Genomic DNA, 18,094 nt, shown 5'->3' on the forward strand with positions numbered 1-18,094 from the left:
CTCGTTCAGTTTTAAGGTTTTGTCGGCGTCCGAAGGCAATGTGAATTTTTATTACTTTTTTACCCTAAAACGTACCTGTGAAAGAGGAGGTATTGTTCCTTTTTGAAAATTTGAGGTATTAAACTTGTCCTCATTGTTAAATTGGCCTTTAAATGTATTTTGAATCTTGCTCTCGCACAGTGCAGTTAGCATTTTCTCCGCTGAGATTTATGTACTTCAGACAATTTGCATCTTAGAAACTACTTTGAAGCAATACTTCATTATAGGGGAAGGAGAGAGGTTTAATGAAAGACTCGCTAACAAGAGTACAAGATTTTGGTGCTTCCTACAAATTGCTTTAGTTGCTCACACATCTGGCTAGAGCAGACTGTCTCTCATTACAGAGGCTTTTTCGGAGGAAAAACTGCAAATACACAACTTTGAAGCAGTTCCAAGTGCAGATAAATTTACTGTATGCCTTTAGGAGACTTGATTATTACATCTTAGCACCGGATGTGTTTTTCAAGAATGCTGAAGTGATTTTGTTCTGTCGTTATCACGAGCGAGATTTTTCACAAAACACCCCAAAACGTTAGGGAAGAGTTTCATAAAGAAAGAATATGCTTTGGAAATGCTGAGAGACACAAAAATGTGAAGGCGTAACAAAAGTAGTACTGAAAAAAGTTTTCTTTGGAACATTTTAGGGAGAGAGACTGATGCTTAGTGATGTCTAAGGAAGGCCTGTCAGACACTTCAGATGTTTTGCTCTGTTTTTTCCCTGTACTGCTGCATCCAGGCTTCCCTTAGTGCTCCTATTGTTTCTCTTGAGAGATAACTTCAGTATTGACTGAATTGGAAACCTGGGATACTCCTTCCCCCCAAAAAGGGGAGACAGATTTTCAGCTCTTCTGCATGTTTGTGGGTCCTGCTGGTCTATTTTCACCCCCTTTAAAAATCTCTTTTAAAGCATGTGGAAGCACGTCACCCTCATTGTCGTACAGCATGGTTAGGAGGGGGAAGAGGCAAGTGTGCCTCAGCACTCTGTTCAGCGTTTGCTTGTTTTTATGCCCCTGCTCATTGGGATGCTGTCTTATAGCTGTGCATATCTTAGCTTGTCTTCAGAACTGTTTTGTAGGGCACTTCCAACCCCGGTTAGAAAGCAGAACTTTTTTTCCAGATGAGATTGGCTGCAACGTATGTGCTGCTGTTAGAAGCTGACACGGTGACGTGCAGTCATCCCTCGGTGCCTACTCGAGTGATTGAAGATGAAATAGGCCTTTTATCTTCCTGTGCTCCCTCGCAGGGTAGTAAGTAATTTAGGTGTCCCTTAGGGGTTGGCAGTTAAGCGTTCAGATTTTGCTGGATGTGTTTATTTCTCTTTAGAGGCAAGGATTCAGATCAGTCCCTTTGAACAGGCACTCTTTGAGCCGGGCATTATAGGGAAGTTTTAATAAACTCTCCAACCTGTAATAGTTCTGCCGTTTATGAATGAGCTGGCCAACACTTTGATAGAAATGCAGCTTTGTTTGCAGACGGAGGAAACTCGTGTTGGTGTTCAGTCCTGGTGTAAAATTTCTAAGGGTGTTTGTTTTCAAATGAAGTCTTTAAAATTCAACTGAAGATTAGTGGGACTTTCCCTCCTCCAGGGCTTTTTGATCTGTGTTATGATTGTCTTCTCTGTGCGAGTGCTTTTTGTACGGAAATAAACTCTACTGTGCTGTGCTAGACAGCCACGAGAAGTGGAATTGCCATTTTTCCTGGATGGAGTTACAGAAGATGTTTGTGCTTTCTGAGTCGTACGTGCTCGTGTTTTTCTGATGCACGTGGCGTGCTCTTCAGATCCTGATTTGTCTGAAACTCGAGGATGCCCTCCGACATCGGATTTCAGCTGCTGTAAATGATTAACGCTGTATCATTCGCGTGGGTCGTCGCCGCTGGGCTCTCCCCAAACAGCAGGCGTAGGTTTTAGAGCTCCTTTGGAAAAACCAGCGCGTGCGAGGCGGCGGAGCAAGGGCACCTGCTGCGACACGCCGCGGTTCAGCCTCGCTGAGCACAGCTGCCTACCTGTGCAGACGTCTGGCACGCTGCCTCTGCCTCCACCAGAGCGAGGCCAGGAAGCTCCAGCAGCTTCCGTGAGCCCCCCAGCAGCGGTTTTACACCCAGCTTCAGGCTTGGAGTGCTGAGCCAAGCCCGTCACGAAGGCAGGTTTTGCAGAGCGTTGGTCCTGCAGGTCTGTGAAGCGCTGCTTCGGGTGCTGGGATCCTTTGTGTCTTCCCTTGCCCTGCTGTACGTGTGCAGGGCAGCTCCAGGACGGTATGAAGCACACACAGAAAATGGCTGTGGGGATCAGACGCTGAAGGTGACCTCCTCCCTCTATATACATTCCTTTACCCGCGCTTTTTGATACCTCGGAGGGAGTTTTACTGCCAACGTGTGCGCTGTGACTGCAGTGCTTCTGGCAGCAGAAAGGCAGAAGTGCCTGAAAGATTTCCGTTGCTGTTAACGTAAGAATTTATTGGTGCTGTGCACAAGAACAAGCCAACCTTCATACCTGAAGGTGTGGGAGGAAACGGATGGTGAAGTTACATTCTGCCTTTTATTTTCGTCTTTAAAGTATTTTTCATGTTCCTGTTGAAATGTGTCAGTTAAATTGTTGCAGTGTGAAAAAAACCACGATACCTATGTAGCTGACAGAGTGTCTTTTTTTTGTTAGTCTGCAACCAGAACTTCATTAAAGCCTTGATATTTGTTGTTTCTCCTTCAGCTTTTATCAAGTGGTGATTTTATGCAATGGCATCGAGCCACAGTTCTTCACCAGTGCCTCAGTCAAACAGCAGCGATGCTTTCTTTAAAAAGGAAATGGATGTTGCAAAGCGCTTTCGACCTGTGCAGTCACTGCCTGATGTCTGTCCCAAGGAGCCCACAGGTAACGTTGCTGTGCAAGGAGAGTGAAAATGCAGTTACATTTGCTAGTATGAAAATCCATTTTCAATTGTTCAGTCAAATTTCCAAATTTTCTTGTACACTAAACACAGAATACTAAGCCATGGCCTTATTTCAAAGTATGCTGTAGTTCTGCTTCCTACCATCCAGTTTTCCTTTGGAGCAATAGGAGACCCCATTTGCAGCTTCTTTTTAGATCTCCACATTATAGGTAGGGTCTTGTCTGTGTGATTCTACACTGTAGCTATCTATGATTCTTACCACATACAAGAAAAAAGGTGTATGTGGAACACATCTATCCAGCATGCTTGGAGTCTTGGTGCTTTACTTAGGTGTAACATCCCAGCCCTTTTGTAGTGGGAAGCAAAAGACCAAGGTCTGTACCACTGTCATAAGTCTCTGGTGTTATCATAAGACCAGGTTTTGGTCAAAGTCATAGCTGTTGCAGTATGCCAAAGCTTAGTTGATAAAGAGGGGTGGTGGGAGAGGATCTTAGGAATTAAGGAATATGATTCTAATGAATTTCAACTGTATTTCTGATCAAGTAGTCCAGACTATTAAAAATGTGTTCAAGTGGTTGGATTTTTTTCCTCTTCTGTGGAAGTTAATGGTGTTGAGCTAAAGATACTTAGTGAGCGTGGATACGCGTTTGTGTTCAAAACTTGTGTTTGTTAATGTGATAGAAGAAATGCAAGGTGACGTTGAAGACACAAAAACACAACTTCCAGTTTCTCACCTTAAAAAAACTGTCTTGTCTTTTGTGCCACAGGCGATCCCAGTAATTTATGTGACAGCCCATCTCTAGTTGCGGATCAGCACAGATGGACTATTTATCATTCCAAAGTCAATCTCCCAGCAGCGCTAAATGATCCTAGGTTAGCAAAAAGGGAATCTGATTTCTTTACAAAAACATGGGGAGTGGACTTTGTGGACACTGAAGTCACGCCTTCATTCTACCTCCCACAGATCACCAAGGAACATTTTGCATTATACCAACAGGAAATCACTCCGGTAAGGATGCAAAATTCGATGCACGTGGTACTAGGGGCCAGAAAGAGATATGAGAACCCGCATCTAATTAGTGATTGTCCCTGTTAGTAGTCCATCATACAGTTAGCTAATAATTAAGCTGTTCTCCGGTGCTTGTTGACTTTCCATTAGGCATTTCTTGTTTTATAATCTCAATATTATTAGCGTGAAAAATGTCTAAATTCAGTCTAGAGAGTTTCATGTTTTTTCACTTGTATTTCTGAATACCGCAGTCTGCACCAGGGCTTGCATTTCATATTCGTTCTTTCTGATTATCAATCCTTTTTCTGTAAGGATTGTTTAATGATTGAGCTCTACAGTGCAATGTAACATTTTAAGACCTTTGGATCAAATATAAAACATGACTAGGTGCTGCAAGGAGTAGAGATATTTCTAAAGAATCTCCAATTTAAACATTTATACGTGAAGTTCTAAAACTATAAATAGATCTATTATTTCAATGATTTCTTTTGTAACAGGAAATTTTAAGCTACATCTAAGGACACCAGGACCAGTAGGAGACTTCTAAAAACTCTTAAAATACAGGTGTCAGTAAGTATGTAGTAACATTCTTTTTTTTTTTTTCTTTTGAACTGAAAGAACATACAGAAGTCTCCCACTGTTTTCTGCTTCCTTGGTTTGTAACTTTCTTACCTTTCTGCTGTTACAGAATTGGCTGCAGGAAGTGTTGCTTGTGTAAATCACAGTTAAAGTATGTCAAAGGGAATTGTCTGTAATGCCATTCGTTCACACGCTCGACATTTAAAGCATTTAAGAGCTCTTAAAATTAATGTGTAATGCAGTGACTGCAAAATGAAAGAAGGTTTTGGAAAGAGGAACTGGCCCATGATGTAGCTTCTAGCAGAGATCTAGCTATCGGTGGTCTTTAGAAGCATGATTTCTGATCACTATGGTCTCTAGTGCTGACTGCACCTGTAGGTAAAACTTGAAGCTCAGAATGACAAAACAAGATCCGTGATTTCAGCTAGGTGTTCATTAGTAAGGCGTAGAAACAATATCTACTTTGATTCAATTAATTTAGCAATGAAGAAGCATTTATTTTGAGTCGGTGTGATTTCTGGGTTAGAGAGTAAATAAGCATTTGGATATGTAATTACAACCAATCTGTGGTTATCTCCTATTATATAGAGAGGTTATTCTGGCTTTTCAATAACTGAAAAAACAATACAGCGACCAAAATTTTTAACCTGTGGTACCTTTCACCTGGACAAACATCATCTGAGCTTTTAAGAGGAAAAAATATTACTGTGAAGCTGTCAGAATTATTTGGCATGATGCAGTATGTTTCCGTGAAAATATTCTGTTCCAAAGAAAAAGAATCTTTTTTTTTTTAAGTCTCAGTGTAATTCTTTAATATATTTACTGTTTTACAGAGAGAGAAGGTTCATGAAAGATGCAAGAATATTTGTCCACCTAAAGATACCTTCGACAGGACTCTGTTACACACCCATGGTATAGTCAAACCCCTCCTTTAGTCATTAAAAAGTCATTCCTTTAATGAATACTATAACATACTGATCATCTCTTTTACTTGCTCATAGGCTTCATGTGCAAAAATAGCCGCTGGTGATTTCTTTGTAACAATAATTGAAAACCCAGGCATGATTGACTAGACGTATTTGTGACCACTGCTCATACCTGATAGGCCAAAATACTTGAGACCTGCTCGTAATTTTTTTCTTGGCATGTTTACATTCATGGTAGGTCACTAAGTCCCTGGCGGTGTTTTCTTTAACTTTCTTTTGTTTAAGATAAGCTGAAACTATTACAGCTACCTTCTAGCAGCTCTTGACTTTGCAACAAAAAGCAGCAGCAGTGGACCACTACTGACTCTGCCATGAGGATCAAAGAATGGCTGAAGTGGCAGGTGACCTCTCAAGATGGCCTAGTCCAAAACCCCTTGCTGAAACAGGGCCCAGGACCCCGTTCAGTCTGGTTTTGAGTATTTCTACAGATAGAGACTACACAACCTCTCTGGGCAGCCTGTTTCAGTGTTGGCCACCTGCACAACAGAAGATGGAATTTTTCATGTTTCATTTTGTACTTGTCGCCTCTTGTTATGTCACTGGCCACCACTGAGAAGAGTTTGGTTCCCTCTTCTCTACACTTTCTCGTTGGATATTTATAAACACTGATAAGATTCCCCCCGAGCTTTTCCATGCTAAACAGTCTGAGCTCTCTCAGTCTCTCCTTGTATGAAAGATACCCCAGTCCCTCATTCATGTTTGTGGCCCTTCACTGGACTCGCTGCAGTATGTCCGTTCCTTTCTTCTACTGGGCAGCCCAGAACTGGATACGGTACTCCAGATGCGGTCTCATCAGTTCTGTGTAGAGAGAGAGGATCAGCTTCCCATGACCTGCTGCCAGTGTTTTTCCTAGTACAGTCCAGGATACTTTGCCACAAGGGTGCAGTGCTGGCTCACGGTTGGTTTGTTGTCCAGTAGGACTCCCCCCCGGATCCCTCTCTGCACAGATGCAGTACAGCTGCTCAACCCTCAGTGTGTAGTGTGCCTGGGGTTATTCCTCCCGCAAGTGCAGGGCTTTACATTTCCTATTGTTGAACTTCATGAAATTCCACTCTGGCCAATTCTGTTTAGTGTTTCTATCATTACTGTTAACAAGGACTACCTGGAGCACTTTTTTTTTTTTTTGGTGTCTGCAGGCTTAGCAAGGCTGAATTTCAAGATTTTATGGAAGTAGTTCAGCTAATATGAAACTGGACAAAGGAAGGGGAGAGGCAAAATGAAAAACAAAAGACAAACAAAAGGAAAATAAACCCTTATAAGCTGTAGCAAGTTTGTAATATTTAATTTTTATGTTAATGTTTTTGAGAAAATGAATTAAAGATTAATTTGCAAATCACTGCTTGATCAGGCTCATCTGTGTCAATTATCTACATGTAATGCAGCAAGAAGCATTCAGTAGTATACTGCTTGTGATCGCGTTGTTCTTCCGATCAGCTTTCTTCCTTCTTTTCCATGCAAAAGGCAGTCCTTCTGCAGGGTTTCCCTGGGCTTGTTATTTTGAAGTAGCTCTTCCTGAATGAATCCGTTTGTGGCACATACTGCGAAATACAAGTTCCTTCTTTAGGCTTAGTTTTATCCATTTTGAAAGAGTTTTGGTTTTAGAAAGAAAAAAATACCGTGTCACCAAAATATCTGGATGCTCCTTTTGTAGATGGGCAATTCCTAGGAGCATCATTTGGCAAACTGAAACTCCGGATTTTCTATAGTTTCTTTTTTAGGCATTGCTTGTTTTTCGCCTAGCTCTGGCCCACAAGACATGGCCTTTCACTTCCATAAGAGCTGGTCTGTCCAACCACTGAGAACAGCAGGATGATTCTTAGGTTTCCTTTTGTGTTTCAATACCAATCAAATAACAAAGAGGAGAGAGAAATGTGGGAGATAATTCTGATGTACCGGTTACTATGCTTGTCAAGAGCAGGGAGACTGTCCAGCTGAGGTACAGGCTTTATCCAGTCAGGTCTTGAACACCTTCAGGGATGGAGGCTATCCAATATCTCTGGACAGCCTGCTTGACTGTCCTCATGGCCAAATAGGTTTTCTTGTTCAGTTGGAACTTTTTTTTTTGTTTCAATTTATGACCCTGTTACTTGTCCACTCACTGTGAGGAGTCTGGCACTGTTGTCTTGAAAACCTTGTAGCATTTTAAAGTATTCAAGAAAATTGTTTTTAATTCTTTGCTCATGAATGACTTCTTGTGTTTTGCTTTATTTTAGATAAATCCAGGACAGATCTGGAACAAGTACCTAAGGTATGGTTTCTGTGAACTCTAAACTTTTATAAGGATTTCTCACATATATCCTTGAATATATGGATGTACTCTCCTGTTATGTGGAAGTCTTGTCCAAGCTGATCACTTGAACTGATTATCAAGAGTGTCTGCAATGCTCAAAATTTACAAAAATTAAGAACAAGCTGCTTTTTCTTTTTCATTTTTTTGTTTGTTCATTTTGTTAATTTTGACTATGATGTTAATGTTGTTCTTACTTAAAGTAGAATACAAATGCTGTTATTTTTTTCATCTTTAATAGTTAAAACCTTAGAGCTGGGCAGAATTAGCCACCCTGTGTTTCAGGAGGAAGCGGAAACTGGGGAGTTTGATAGATGTTTGAGTATTGCATAGTGTGCAACATAGCATTAGGTTTAACTCCTTGAATCCTCAAGGAAAGCCCTCTTGCATAGGTGCTTTCAGCATATATGATATGTTTTTATGTGACGGGTTGACAAAAGATACAACCCTAGATTCCACTTCAGTCTGAATACTTTTTTAGAGGTACATTAAGGAGTCAGAGTGTTAATATGGGTCAGCATCTCTGTGCCAATTGTGTAGCCTGTTGCTTCAACAGCTGTGACTGCAATGTTTAAAGCCCCAGAAAAAAGAGTGTGTGAGTGTAGTGTGATGCTGTAGCCTGTGTTGAACCTCTTAAAATTACACTTCACAAATAAAGGGAAAGGGGAGGTACTGTCTACCTCCAGGTTTATACCAATTTTGTCAAGTAAAAATAACATGATCGGAGAGAACTTCAGACTGATAGCTCTCTGAGATGTGTAGAGTTAATGTCAAGTGCTATTGAACCTTTCTACGATCAGCGCATTTGCTGTGCTGTGCTAAAGGAGATACATTTGAGGCCCTGTTCCCTTCCAGGCAACACTTGGTGCACATGAACAGCTGACTGGATCCTCAGTCTGGCAGAAACCAGGGCCCCAGAAATGAGCGTATCAGCAGTGGGATGCCTCTGCTTGCTCTGATCCTTTAGAGGATCCACCTGCAATTTGTTGTTTAGATCCTGACCCAGGTCATTTTGGAGTGGATTTCCACTTCTATGGAAATAAGCATTTGTCAGATCACGCATGCTTTTACGGTATGAAGTGAATCAGTTATAAGATCTGTTTGCTTGGATAAATGAAAACTTGTTTTTTTGGAAAAGAAAAAAAAGATTAGTTTTGTTAACCAGGATGTCTGTTAAACTGGCAAGGATGAACATAGGGGTGAGAGACATGCTTTTTTTTTTTCTTTTGCTTTTCTGTTTCAGATTTTTATGAAACCAGATTTTGCCTTGGAAGATTCCTTAACATTTAATGCTGTTTTACCATGGTCCCATTTTAGTACTGCTGGTGGAAAAGGAAATCGTGACGCAGCTTCCTCCAAGTTACTTCAAGAAAAGGTAAGAATTTGATGCAACGTGTCACGATACATCCTAGCTGTTACTACAGAGAAGCTATTGGCAGCCAAGTCCATTGCTGCTGTCCTGTACTAGTTGCTAAGACATCAGTATTGGGGACTTCGGCAACTTTGGTTTTACATTCCATGAGAGGGATAAGCTAGAGGTTTTAGAACATCTGCTAAGACTACTGCTTTCTCATGTCTCAGGAAAACTCCAAGGCACGGTGTTTTCTGTGCTAAAAGAAATACTAAATACCAAGCTTTTGTATGTCAGGAACTTCCTCTTACATTTTGTTATGTCATCTGTGCTGATCCATTTTGCATTTCACAAAGGACTTGCATATGTTGGAGAGCAAGAAAGCAGAGCTGTTTCATTCATATTGGAAACAAGTCTTTGCTCATTTTTTTTTTAGTTATGTATTCAGTATAGAAATCCCCTAGTGAATGACTTCTAAGGTATAAGTACCTGTGAAGTAGTTATAGAAAATCAAAATAATTTTTGAGTCTATTCTAACTTTAATTTTCCTTCCTGCTTAACCTACAAAAGCTTCTGGAGCTGTCATTTAAAAAAAAAAAAGTGAGGTGACTAGGAAAAAAATAACACGATCCTCTGGAAGATGTTTCCAAATTTCCAGGTGTTAGTCTTCCTGCTTTCCCTCCAGGTCAGGAGGGACAGGCAGGCTCTGCTTTAAGATAACTGATAACTTGTTCCTTCATTGCTTTGTCCTCACATGCCTAGAGGCGGCTTTTGGAAATACTCCTTTGGAGCTTTTGGCAGTTGCTGTCTGAAGTTGAAAAGGCAGTGTCTGGCACGTGCTTGAAACTTTCAGAGTGTGCCTGGGAGAAGGGCTGCCAGCAGCAGGATGGACACTCAACAGGGACTTGAGTGAAAGAGACCCAGAGCCCACTTTCCAGCAGAATGAGAATAAGGTTATAAGTAGCTGTGAGCCATGCTTTTGTAGAGAGATGATAGAAATATCTAAATAGCATAAAGCAGTTCTGTTGCCTCGAAAGCCACATGCATGACAACCAAATTATTACAGTTTCATGCTGCCAGAATTGGCCCAAATTTTGTTTTACTTGGTTTAAAGGCTCTGAACTGCCCAAAAATTGTTCTCACTTATCAGGTGTAAATATGCATCCTGTTGCCCAAATTTCATCCTTAGCTCCAGGCACAATTTTTCAGCAGGATTTGGAAAACCCCGCCAGAAGCACACATATTTAGGCTATTGCTGCTTACCTACTCGAACAACTTCCCCCTGACATTTGTCCATCTTACCTCCTATTTCCTGCCCTACGTTGGGAATGTCAGCTCTTTGAGGCAGGTAGTATTTTTTTGTTCTGTTTGTTCTATAATGCTCGGCATAGTGAAAGGGCATCTGGGTGCGACAATCATGTAAATAAATGATCACGATAACCCTTTCTCTGATCCCTGTGTCACAGCCTGTCTCGGCTTCTCCCATGGGCTAGGTGTGTCACAGCTGGCTGGTGGAGGACATTTTTGATTAAATGTTGTACAAAAAAAGATGGCTTTGCATATTGCATAAATCCCCGGCATTAAATACATGCAGGATGAAAATAGCTATAAGACAGAAACATTTCTCTGATGTTTTTTTTTTCCCCTCAATTTCTGGATGGGCCTTTTGAAATTCAGCGTGAGGTTTGAGTGCATGGCACCTCCTAAAAAAACAGGTCATCTGAGTATTAGCATTCAGATGAGCATCCTAATGCCTCAGTCCTTTGAGTTTGCATATTCAGTGTAAGCCAAAACACAGAGCTTTTGCAGCTCAACTGATCAGGCCAACCCAGTGGCCTGGTAACACAAAGAATTTGAATTTGTTCAACGCACAGAATTTGAATCTCAGGTTCCAAACATGTAGGTATGCTCTGTCTCTGGGAGTCCAACAGTGCCAGCGCACATGATATAACCTTAGGAGGAGCTCCAGCTGGCTGGCATAAAGCAACAGCAGCCAGACATCTCCTGAGGATTTTTCTACAAAGATGATGCTACAGCCTTTTAACTGAGCAGACCCAGAGCTGTGCCATCAAGCGCAGTCATGATGCATCTTTATCAACTTGAATGGCTCTAAGTACGTAGTATATTTGCACATGTATGCTGTCCTTACATGCAAGCCAGTACCCAGAACTGTCTCTTGGTTAATGGCTGTATTGTAACAGTGCCAGTGTGCAACCCATGTGGTACAAAAGCTTGGGTATTTTAAAACTATTTGGCTTTCTATCTTGTCATTTTCAAGCAGGAGAGACATCAGGTCAGCCTTCCCAAAGTGATTTTTTGAGCTCGTTGAGAAACAAATGAACAAACCACAACAGGTGGTATTTGCTTGCCACTCTGACAAAGGGTTTAATATAATATTATAGCATTTTTTTATTATTAGCAAAATGTCCTTGTGATACAATAAGACGTTTCGGTTGTACTCTCAATGTATGTTTTCATGGTGATAAACATGCCAAGCCATAACAATGCTGTTCAATTTCCCCTTCCCTCTTCCCAGCTGAGCCATTATCTGGACATTGTGGAAGTCAATATTGCTCATCAGATTTCTCTGCGCTCTGAAGCATTTTTCCATGCAATGACCTCTCAGCATGAGTTGCAGGACTACCTCAGGAAAACCTCCCAGGCTGTAAAATTACTTAGAGAGAAAATCTCCAAAATTGATAAAGTAATGTGTGAAGGATCACTTCGAGTTTTAAGACTGTCGCTCACAAGAAATAACTGTATAAAAGCATACAATAAACTGAAGCTAATGGCTACTGTACACCAAACACAGCCCACAGTACAGTTGCTGTTGTCCACTTCTGAGTTTGTTGGAGCTTTGGACTTAATAGCAACAACACAAGAGGTGTTGCAGCAAGAACTTCAAGGCATTCACAGTTTCCGGTAGGTAACCATCTAGGAAATTAATAAAATGCAAGCAGAGCTAGAGGGTGTCAGGCAAGTTCTGCTGGCTGATTGGGTTTGTTTTACCTGTGTTAGCTCATTCTTAGAGGACACGGTACAAAAGGTACAAAACGTAAGTAAAGCATATGTAGTGTGACTGCTGCATGTGCCAGATAAATTTTATTTTGGTGAACTTTTAATATTGAGATGCTCTGTACTTCATTCTTGTCTACAGGTGGTTTAGGGGTGCAGTGACTGGACCTTCATCTTGCAGGGTTTATAGCCCAGAGCTGAGAGATGTTTCTAAGTGGTGGTCTGCAATCCTCATGCAGAATAGGTCTGCCTCCAGCCTGTCCTCGTGCTGGAAGAAGCTTTGCAAGCAAAAGCCAGCGCAAAGCTATCAAATCATGGCTCAAAATGTAGTCTGAGGTTGACAGCTGGTCAGATGGGATGTGTTCAGCAGCACCTCCTCTTGGGGAGAGCTCTATTTACAGTGGCCAGGGGTGCATCTTCCCTGCTGAGAAATCCAATTCTATAAGCTGCTGGAGTTGGGAAGAAACAGTGGGAAGGTGCTGCCTGAGCTCCTGCTGCTGGTTTTTCACCTGTTTGCTGTTGTCACGGGAGTTAGTGATTCCAGGGTCCCGTGCTGGTTGCTGCTGTTAATGGTGGGTACTCAGAGCTCTATTTGGGAGATGGTGCTGCACTGGGCAGGGTCCTCTGTGATACGCAGGAGTGTCAGTACATCAGAATCCTTTTAGCTGGTGCAAAATAACCTATCATAACTGCCATGTGCACTACAACAGTGTCATATGCAAAGCTGCCACTGTGATAGGATGCTGGTAGAAGCAGTGTATGTTAAATAGGTTCAGAGGCTTGTATTAGCCAGTTGAGGAGCTGTCTACTTAGTTTCATAAGTTGATGCTATTTTTTTGTTTGGTTTTGAGGCTATGTGGTTCCTGCAACCCAATGGTTTCCAGTTTTTGTAATTAAAAATGTGGTTGTTGCTCAATAACTGCAACATGAATATTGAGAACTTTATATGGTTACTACTGTGGTCCATCTGTGCTGACAAGCTCCTCTTCTAACACCCTTTCTAGCTGGTTCAGAAAAAGAATCAAATTTTACGTAGAAGAAACTCAGAAAAAGTCTTTAAAAGAGAAATATCCCACCTTTTTTTAAAGCTAATAAACTTGACCAAGTCATATTTGTATTTCAGTTACTGATACTGAGTGTACTTCTACAAACCTGAGAACATCAATCAGAATTAGCTTTTTTTTGCTATCAAGTAACCTAAGTTACCTGCAATATTAGCAGAGAGTGCAGTTATGTTGTCATTGTAGTATACCTGATGTTCCAAGAATGTGTCATTATTTTAAATTCACAATCAGATGTGGTACATACTTGCAGGTAAATATCTTGTCTATAAAAAGTGATTTCTGTGAATAATGTCGAGTTAGTTGGTATGGTAGAATTAAAAATAATTTTAGTTTCTTAAAAAAGTGGTATGAGTGGGAAGTGTCCTCTCTGCCTTGGATAGTAAAGGTTCAGAGAGCTGAATTAAATGCAGCTTCACTCCTCAGCCCCACCAGGGATGCAAACGCAGCTCTATCTCTGACAAACCCAGCACGCTTGCTCCCAAGTCTTACAATAGCCTCTATGTATTGCATGTCTGGAGAAATAATGTGCAATGAAAAGATGGAGAACTTGATGAAAACTGCTCAGTAGAATGTTGGTTTTGAAAACAATAATAATAAATTAATGCCATACACAAATAGTTCATCTTTTTTCCACAAAATACTGAATGGCTGTTCGTGGTTTGCTGTGAGCAAGAACACTGCAGTTGGCAAGTGAGATAAATACCTGTTTTATCTGGACGAGAGACAAGTTTCCAAATAATTGCTATCTCTTTTTTTTTTCCTAAAATATTCAGTATCATTTTTTTTTTCTACAACCAAACCAAACAAACTTGTTGCTTTAGTGTATTGCGTGTGACAGCTTGTGGAGTTTGTAGTTAAACAGACATTGTTGGCTTTAAATCAAGTCATGTTGCAGCATCATTCAATGCAAATTGGTGTCTTTAATATAGGTTAATATCCCCGGTGATTATATGTATCTGTTATAGCATTATGATTGTTACTAGCTACTATCGTAGGGCAGAATTACAGTTTTAGAGCTCTTTAACACTTGCAAGTTCGTCTTTTTAATTAAAAAGATGAACAAACAGCGTGTTAATTAAATTACAAATCTATACTGCCAGTTTTTATGTTGTTTTTACAATCCTTGTTTGGGGTGTTGGAGATCCAGTACGTTTTTTACACGGGTGTGTTGACAAATCAGACTTCATACAGCAAAGCACAGATGCCTGGAAGCACTGTTCTCATCTGTATATTTTTAATGAATTTTTGCCCTGCACTAACAATTTTACTTAAGGGAGTTTTAGTCCAACTACAGTTGTCCAGCTCTTGTCAGATGTTTCCATATTTATGAAGTGCGAGAGGGTAGGTTACGTTGGGTTGAAATACATGGGGTTGATTTTTACAGATACTTGTGATCTCAGCGGTCAGTGGAAGCTGGAAAACCAGGAGTGTTTGGCACCTCCGAAGTTCCCAATTTTATTTTTACTCTGCTAAAAGTCTCTCTAGCTGCACAGCTTTTAAAGACTAGTCGACATGTCTGATGTGAGAAATTCCCTCGTGGCTTTGTATGAAAACAAATTGCAAAATATGGTTTAAAATCTGCAATATATGAGAAAGTATTTTTAATTTTGAATGGTATAAAAATGGAAAACTTTAAAATTCTTGTGTTCTCTGAAAGCCATTCTGTCATGTGAAGCTGCTTCTGTATCTCAGTCATGTAAAGTAAATACCTTGACCGTATGAAAAGCTCAAATGCTTGAAGTGGAAGAATATTCAGCAAAAGAAGCATTTCTTCTTTTTAACAGCTAGATACAGTCAAGCACTGAGTATTCTTGGTTCTGGTTCCCTTCATTGGGAAGAGAGGGTACTCAGCATCTTCTGACAAAGTCTTGCATCCAATTTTAACGTTCCATTAACATTCAAGTCCATATGTTTTTGCTGCAAGGTGATGGTGCCTCTGAAAAACGTGTGGTTTCAGCTGCTCTAAGAACTGAAAGGTTTGCGCCTCCCATTAAGCCAGCATTGATTGCATGGAAATTACCTGCTGGGTGGTTATTTTCTTCAACTGTGAACTAATGATTCATTTTCAGGTTGATTATTTAGCTCATATCTCAATGGCTGTTTTTCTTAGGCATCTTGGCTCACAGCTTTGTGAACTGGAAAAGCTGATAGATAAAATGATGATTGCAGAGTTTTCAACTTACGCTCGCAATGATTTAAATAGACCCCTAGAAGATGATTGCCAAATTCTAGAAGAGGTATGTCTGTTATTGAAATAAACTGTCTGATGAATATGCTTGCATCTGTAACATCCTTAATTAGCACTAACTAATTCATTCAGGTCCCTAGTAGCAACGTTATCATTTCGCACAATTTCTCATCCAAATTTTCCCCACACCTATTTGTACTTCATCTAATTAAATAATTGTAACTAACCATATCGAACTGCAATCCAGTCCTGCTTTATTTTTTTATTTTTAATAATCAGTTCGATTTTAAATGTATAGTGAGTTTTAGTTTGGACACTTCATGAACCTCAACATGTAAGTGGAAGAGGTCATGGACCCTTGTATCTGCTTGATTGTAAAAATTCAGTTTTGCAGTGAAAGTTGTGCATATTGTTCTTTCTCTGTCTCCGTATGCACTTACAGGTGTTTATATCAAGCATATGGTTGCCCTGAGTACATACTTCATTTGCAGGTTATCTTCCTTTGAAGATCATGAATTTCTGAAGATTAAGCTATTGTGATTGCTTTTGAGCCAGAAAAAGATCTTTTCTGGCTCAAAAAGAAAAAGATACACATTTTTCTGGATTTTGCCTGTACAATTCTGCCATAATTGCTAGACCCTACAAACTGTTTAGTCTTGTATAATCCATGGGTTTCATGAAATGTGGCAAATGGCAGAAGCATTTAAATATTCCCATTTCTGCCCTGCATTTTCTCCCTGTCTCAGTGCTGCAATGTGGTAGCCTCTCACTTGTGCTGGTGCAATTGTGTTGAGCGTCATTCTTGCTTGCGGTAAGGAAACTCATTAATCTTAGGAAATACGTGTGTTTTCAAGCACAATTGCATGAGCACAACTGAGGAACAAGAATGAAAATAACTGTGAGAAAGGGACTCCGTTAGCTGGTATTGCCACAGGAAACTTTGTACGGTTAAACCATGGCGTTAGTCTCAAGGCACTGGACTGATCTAAATTCTGTCCACTGTGCGTTTGATACGTGAACTCTTATTGCTGTGCAGATTCTTAAAATTGTTTCTTGTTTTCATCTTCATGTTTTTAGTGTGTTTCTTTTTCTTGATAGGAGAGACTTGTATCACTAGTATTTGGACTTTTAAAGCAAAGAAATCTCAATTTTTATGAAATATATGGAGATGAAATGATTATTACGGCAAAGAACATAATTAAACAGGTAAGCCAAAAGTTTCAAACTCATCTGACAAGGTTGCCTCAATCTCTTAAAAATGTGTTGCTGTTGTTCAAGTAGTTAAGAACAACTTTGAAATGTTTTGGTGGTGCATGATCTCATGTTTAGAGCAGCTGAGCTTACAAACACAAAGGACTTCCTGAAGCGCAAAAACCTGTTTGCAGAGAAGACCTTCTGCAAGGAGTAGGTACAAGTAGCACAAGTATGGCCAAAGATCACAGCTTTCTCTGTGTGATTGCCATTATCCTGAATCCACTGATTTTAGCTTTTCTTTTTTCTTTTAGCACACAGCTTTCCCAAATAGTATAGTAGTTTCATAATACCGTTTCCAAAAAAAAAAAAACAAAAGACACCACCAAACCAAAACAAGAACAACAAAACATCAGGTTCTTGGCATAAACACATAAATAAATAAATAAATCCCAATTGAAAAAGACAAACAAAATACCAGCAAATGATACAGAAAACATTACTTGCCTCAGTGCTAGCTCAGACCTAGTATAGGCATGTGGTTAAAAGCTGGAAAACATCCCTGCCTTTTCTGAAGAGAGCAAGGTGAGTTAATGACGAAGGTAGAAGTGCTTGCCTGTAAGAATTACGTCAGAAATGAACCTTTGTCTGCGTTAGTCTGGTTGCATGCTACTTAGGGCAGTATATCTGTATTTTCAAACCAAAAGTCTTTGTAGATAAAAACAGCTAAAACAAAAAATGAACGAATGACTCCAGTTGTCTTCTCTGGAGAAAAATGCATGGATTATTTTGAACAGGGACGTGATGGCTTTTGTTTACAAACAAAAACTTAGGCTGAACTTTGAACATGTTTGGAATTTAATTTTTACTCATCTCGTTTGTTTGTTTGTTTGCATGCACGTGTGGGATATTATGTAGGGGTGGGGGTTTTCCCCCTTAAAGATACGTGATTATTTCAGGAGTCAGGTTGTGATGTGTTAGCAGCCACCCGTGATTTGTATCCCAAAGATGGGGAGACAGTTAGGTGGTGGGTTTGCCTTTAGAGTTCACAGCTGTGTTGTGAATCAGATTGGGAACTTCTCCAGCTTTTAAAAGTTTGGAAATCTTTTAATTTTTATTATTTTAAAGGTTTTGTTTCAAGCCAGATTAGCTTCCCGAGTCCATCTTGGACTGCAACCCCATGGTTCTGTTGATCTGGTTGAGCAGGGTGGGCATAAATAAGAGAAGCCAGCGTTGCTGATGCTTATGGTGGCAGAACGAGAAGGCAAAGTGACAAAGTGTGCGACTGCACCACTGTCTCACATAAGGACTTGGCTATGATACGAGTCCTTTCTCACTTGACAACACAATTTAGATCGTGTTAAGTGCCCCTGCCTCTCGTTGCTTGTTCCCTTCCCACCTGAAAGCAGTGGGAAGCTGGGCTGGGTCATTGCCCAGCTCCCTGAAAGCTCAGCGGCGGGTGGGAGCGAGCACTACTTTCTAGTCATGCTGTGTTACTAT

At 40.4% G+C, this 18,094-nt stretch overlaps 1 protein-coding gene across 4 annotated transcripts in view; it reads left to right on the forward strand.

Moving 5' to 3' along the window:
* VPS54 (VPS54 subunit of GARP complex) overlaps positions 1–18,094 on the forward strand; it is a 48,843-nt gene that overhangs the window by 7,628 nt on the left and 23,121 nt on the right. For 2 of the 4 annotated variants that reach the window (XM_048048358.2, XM_048048357.2), the window contains 8 exons: positions 2,744–2,905; positions 3,692–3,933; positions 5,346–5,424; positions 7,712–7,746; positions 9,029–9,160; positions 11,673–12,058; positions 15,326–15,452; positions 16,502–16,609. In XM_048048358.2, the coding sequence (XP_047904315.1) occupies positions 2,770–2,905; positions 3,692–3,933; positions 5,346–5,424; positions 7,712–7,746; positions 9,029–9,160; positions 11,673–12,058; positions 15,326–15,452; positions 16,502–16,609 (1,245 nt within the window). In that variant the 5' untranslated portion in view covers positions 2,744–2,769. Of the gene's footprint in view, positions 1–2,743; positions 2,906–3,691; positions 3,934–4,004; positions 4,504–5,345; positions 5,425–5,570; positions 5,673–7,711; positions 7,747–9,028; positions 9,161–11,672; positions 12,059–15,325; positions 15,453–16,501; positions 16,610–18,094 lie in introns of those variants that run through there. The other 2 variants (XM_048048359.2, XM_048048361.2) reach the window with 2 other exon arrangements.

Source organism: Anser cygnoides, chromosome 3 (assembly GCF_040182565.1).
Source record: "Anser cygnoides isolate HZ-2024a breed goose chromosome 3, Taihu_goose_T2T_genome, whole genome shotgun sequence".
Lineage (NCBI taxonomy): Eukaryota > Metazoa > Chordata > Aves > Anseriformes > Anatidae > Anser > Anser cygnoides.